We start from the raw sequence: 5,000 nt of genomic DNA, 5'->3' as shown, positions 1-5,000 counted from the left end.
GCTTTCCGATGTTAATCTCTCAATAGCTTTAGGCTTTCTGAAGCCGACATATGCAAAATTTTGTTAAATCTGTCCAATTGAATCTGTCGAATTCTATACTCCATATTGTTCGTTTCTGTTCTTTGTTGTTATGGTAGCCTCTCGGGATCATGTTGCCTTGATTTCGCCCACCTGATGTCATTTGTCCTCTTAACAGCCATTTCAAAAAGCATACACATCCACATATGCGTGTGTACGTATATAAATATCTACCTATCCATGTATCGATCTAAATATATGCGTGTATACATGGGTGTTGGAGTGCGCGCGCTTGTGTATGAGTGTGTCTGTATTAACACGTGTGTGTGTGTGTGTAAATATGTGTACGTGTATATATATTTTCTTCTTTGATGTTTTCCATATATATGTCATATTTACTACTATTTAGCACGTTCGATATTTTTATTGATATAAACATATCAATTCCACAATCGAACTTCAATTCTTATTTTGTTTTTGTTATTTTTGTTTTCGTTTGGCTCTTTGTCGGTTTATTTGTTTATTTTAGCTTTGTTCTGTTTGTTTGTTGTTTTTTTTTTTTTGTTTTTGTGGCTCAGATGTTTATGATCGCCCGGATGTATCATTATGAAATCAATTGATAGTGGCGACAACATAATAACAACATACCTGATATGTGTTTGGCCGACCATGGCAATCTATATATGTATATATGTATTTATGTATGTATGTACACACATGTATAAATATAAACGTGTACATGTGATTGTGTGAGTATGTATGTGAGTCTACGTGTTATATGTGTAATTTATGCATCTGAGTGTAGGATGTGTGTGTTTATGAGGATGAACTTCAATGCTTATATATGTATGTGTATATGTATATGTTAAGATAGCAACATGAAAACATTGAGGAAATCGATGACGCGCACTTGTGTTGTTCCAGCTTTGATATATTATTCCTGGATAGAAGAGTGTTATCTACTATACACATACATATGTGTGTATATGTATATGTGTGCATATAAATGTATATATGTATGGATATATATTTATACATATATTCATATATGCGCGCGTGTGTGTGTCTGTGTAAACATACGAGTATATATATGTGCTTGTATATATGTGCACGCATGTATATTTGGATAAAGTGTGCACTTTTACAGCTATACACCGCTGCAATGTGATTATAGGTACATACATACATACATACATACACACACACACATACATACACACATACATACATACATACATACATACATAATGCATGCATACATACACACATACATACATACATACACACATACATACATACATACATACACACATACATACATACATACATACACACATACATACATACATACACACACACATACATACATACATACATACATACATACACATATACATACATACATACATACACACACACATACATACATACATACATACATACACACATAATGCATGCATACATTTATACAGTAAAGGAGTAGCGATTTCAAATCCGAGCAGGAACTTTAGGAGTACTCAGGTACAATCCGGTCCTGGCTAACCACATCGATTGATAGGGAACGTTCAGAATCACTTACGATAAACAGTGAAGCAGTAGTCCACGCGATAGTTAAGTCCCGAGTTCGCTTTCTTAGATTTCATGTAGCATATAATCAAGACATCATAATGAAGATTGGAGAATTTAATTTTCAAGCTTTATTAAATAAGATACTTTAATGAAGTACTTTAATAAATAAATTTTGAAGATGTATTTATATATATATATATATATGTGTGTGTGTATGTGTGTGTGTGTGCTGAAAAGTTTCTGGTTTTAAGGCTGTTGCGAAAAGCCTGGCTGGAGGCCCTATTTTCCGAGTTCTTTTAGAGGGCTTAGAAAACCCGAAGGACCGCTGCAATAAGTGGTGTGAACCTGAGAGAATATGTTGAATAAAAGCATAACTGACCCTGAATTTTCTTTTACCTATAAACCAAGAACTTTTCAGCCCCTCTTCATATGTATATGTCTGTCTGTATGTATACCTAAATATATGTATGTATATGTATATATATATATATATATAGTGTGTGTGTGTGTGTGAGAGAGAGAGAGAGAGAGAGAGAGAGAGAGAGTGTGTGTGTGTAAGATTGTGCGCACTTTCCATCATGTGAACATTGATTTATTATGTAAGTAGCCGAGTATTCCACGACACGTTCAGCTTAAACTTTATCCCGATGCAAAATCAATCTGACACAAGGATACAGGTGCCTGTTTGATTTGCAGGTACAATCCATTTTCAAGGTTTCTTTCCAATGTGCTTATGGCGAATTCCGATCTCAAGGCTACGGGCGAGCAGTGGCTGTAATAAAAGAAATGTGTTCATCCGGATGCACGTTTGAAGTGAACTAGGATCTTTACGACTGGAAAGCGAAGTTGTTACCCACTCCTCCAAACCGATCAATACACACACACACACACACACACACACACACACACACACACACACACACATACACACATATTTTTTTATATTTATGTACGCACGCATGCATGGCTGTTTATATCTATACAAGCACCCATGCGTCTGCGCGCGCGTGTATATATACATATATATATATATATTTATATATATATGTATGCGTGTACATATATATATATATATATATATATATATATATAGTTCAAAAAAACAATAACAAAAATACAAAAAAAAAAACAAATTGAGGACGTGATATGGATAGTATTATTGGACGCTCAGGAAAGGAAAGAGAGAGTATGCATGTGTGTATGTATGTATATACACCATATGTATAGATATAAGTATGTGAATGTGTGTGTACAACTGAAAACTAGCATGTATATTTGTGAGTGAGTTTCTCTGTGTGTGCGCGCGCGTGTGTCCGTATGTGTGCGTCCGCGTGCGTATGAGTGTGTATGCATGCGCGCATGTGCCAGTGTTTGTGTGTGTGTGTGTATGTGTGTATGTGTGTGTGTGTATGTGTGTGTGTGTGTGCGTATCAGTGTGTGTAAGTGAGTTGGCGGTTATCATTACTTTTTGTCACTGAAACGATGTCACTGGACGGTTCGTCTGTGTATGTCTTACAAAGCATGTACGGTGTACGTATTTGTATGGGTACGTACATGTTATATCTGTGTGTGTCTGTTTGAATGGAAGACACCTTTCAAACATGTATTGCGCTGGCGGTGTTGTGAACGCTTGGGCTGTCGTCATAGTCATCGTCGTAGAAATCATTGTCATCGTCGTTGTGGTCACACACTCATCGATGGTTATCACTGTTACCCTTCTTATTATATAGCTCCATGTTAAGCTGTGGTATATCCTGTATAAGTAGTTTGCATCTAAGCACCATAATATCAAATCTTCTCATTTCCTCCCAAGTCAGTTTTGGTGAGATTTGATGAAGATTTAGCTGCTATTTCTAGCAAAGCGATCAGCTGCGTAAAATATCTCCTACTTGTCACGATGAACGCGTACGCCAACAGTATTATGTATATCTGCGTGTGTGCAAATCCATGTAAACAAAGTAGATACGCCCGTATGCGTATACAAAAGTGTGTATGAATGTCTTTTTTTATGTTTATATCTTGTATGCTAATGTGACACTATCTTTGTAGACATGCCTATCTATATGTGTGTGTATGCAGAAATATATTCAGATGTTTATAGTTAGGTGTTTTTTGCATGTTTATAAAAAACTACTTCGAAATTTCGCCGTTGTTTATGATTTGTGTGCAAATACGTGTTGTATGAGCATGCATATGTATATGTATATATATATATATATATATATATATATATATATATATATATATATATATACATACACACACAGACACGCATACATGAACATACAAAAAACATATATATGGGCGCGAACACACACACACACACATATATATATATATATATATATATATGTATATATGCATATGCACACACGCATACACACATACACATACATATATACATATATATAGATATAGTTTTATATATATATATATATATATATATATATATATATATATATATATATATATATATATATATATATACATACATACATCCGTATATAATGGTGTATGTAGGTATATATACTGTGTGCACATACCTACATGTGTGTGTGTGTTTACCAGTAATAACATCACCCTGCGAGTGTATATATCTATACAAAGTAAAAATCAATAAATCATCTAATGACACCTATTCATGCGCAGAAACTCCGAGTAAAGGCCTATACATGCATATACAACTCCATACAGACTTATAAATCTATATATATATATATATATTTATACATATATATGTATATAATGGAAAGAAAAAGACAAAGATAATTTTTTAACACATCTTTAATTATATATATGTTTGTACATGTATGAATGAGTGTATATGCATATATGCATATATGTATGTTATATATACCTGAAACTAAACAACACGCGAAACATTTATATATTTGGGGGTAGAAATGGGGGTAGGAGTAGAGAAAAGAAACATGGGACTTACCCTTCGCATTGAATCCACGGCGGCGACATTGTTCCTACGCTCCGGGTCAAATGTAAACGACACGCTTTTTGAAGGCGATGGTTGTGGCGTAAGATAAGCCCTCTTTCCAGAATTGACCCTTAAAAGGGTATGCTGACTCGTGCATTGTTGCAGTATGGTCGGAGCCGAACCCCGTCTGCTATTTACTCGGCCCAACGATCTGCGACGATGCTTTCTGACTGTTGTACCCGTTCGTGTTAGCATAGACATGTCAGCTAAACAGAGGAATTAATATACAACAAGACTACAGCTAAAACACAACAACAAAAGCAGACTCGTCACTGACCTAGCGAGACTTTTTCTTTCTAAACGGAACGAGCGAGAGACGTAGAGAGCCAGCGGTATGTACGTGTGTACGGTTAAACATTTATACGTTTGTGTGTATACGTCTGTGTGTGTGTGTGTGTGTGTGTCTGCCTCTGTGTGTGTATGT

General features: G+C 35.2%; 1 protein-coding gene across 3 annotated transcripts in view; it reads right to left on the bottom strand.

Annotated features, from left to right (window-relative positions):
• Positions 1-5,000, bottom strand: part of LOC106876369 (uncharacterized) — a 515,432-nt gene that overhangs the window by 509,814 nt on the left and 618 nt on the right. For all 3 annotated transcript variants that reach the window (XM_089351223.1, XM_052967376.2, XM_014924884.3), the window contains exon 1: positions 4,529-5,000. This exon is cut by the window's right edge. In XM_089351223.1, coding sequence (XP_089207349.1) covers positions 4,529-4,777 — 249 coding nt within the window. In that variant the 5' untranslated portion in view covers positions 4,778-5,000. The remainder of the gene's footprint in view (positions 1-4,528) is intronic.

The sequence above is a fragment of the Octopus bimaculoides genome, chromosome 4 (genome assembly GCF_046866305.1).
Source record: "Octopus bimaculoides isolate indiv1 chromosome 4, ASM4686630v1, whole genome shotgun sequence".
NCBI classification, from domain to species: domain Eukaryota; kingdom Metazoa; phylum Mollusca; class Cephalopoda; order Octopoda; family Octopodidae; genus Octopus; species Octopus bimaculoides.
Note: the sequence above shows the minus strand (reverse complement) of the source record. Positions and strands in the feature narration are given on the sequence as shown.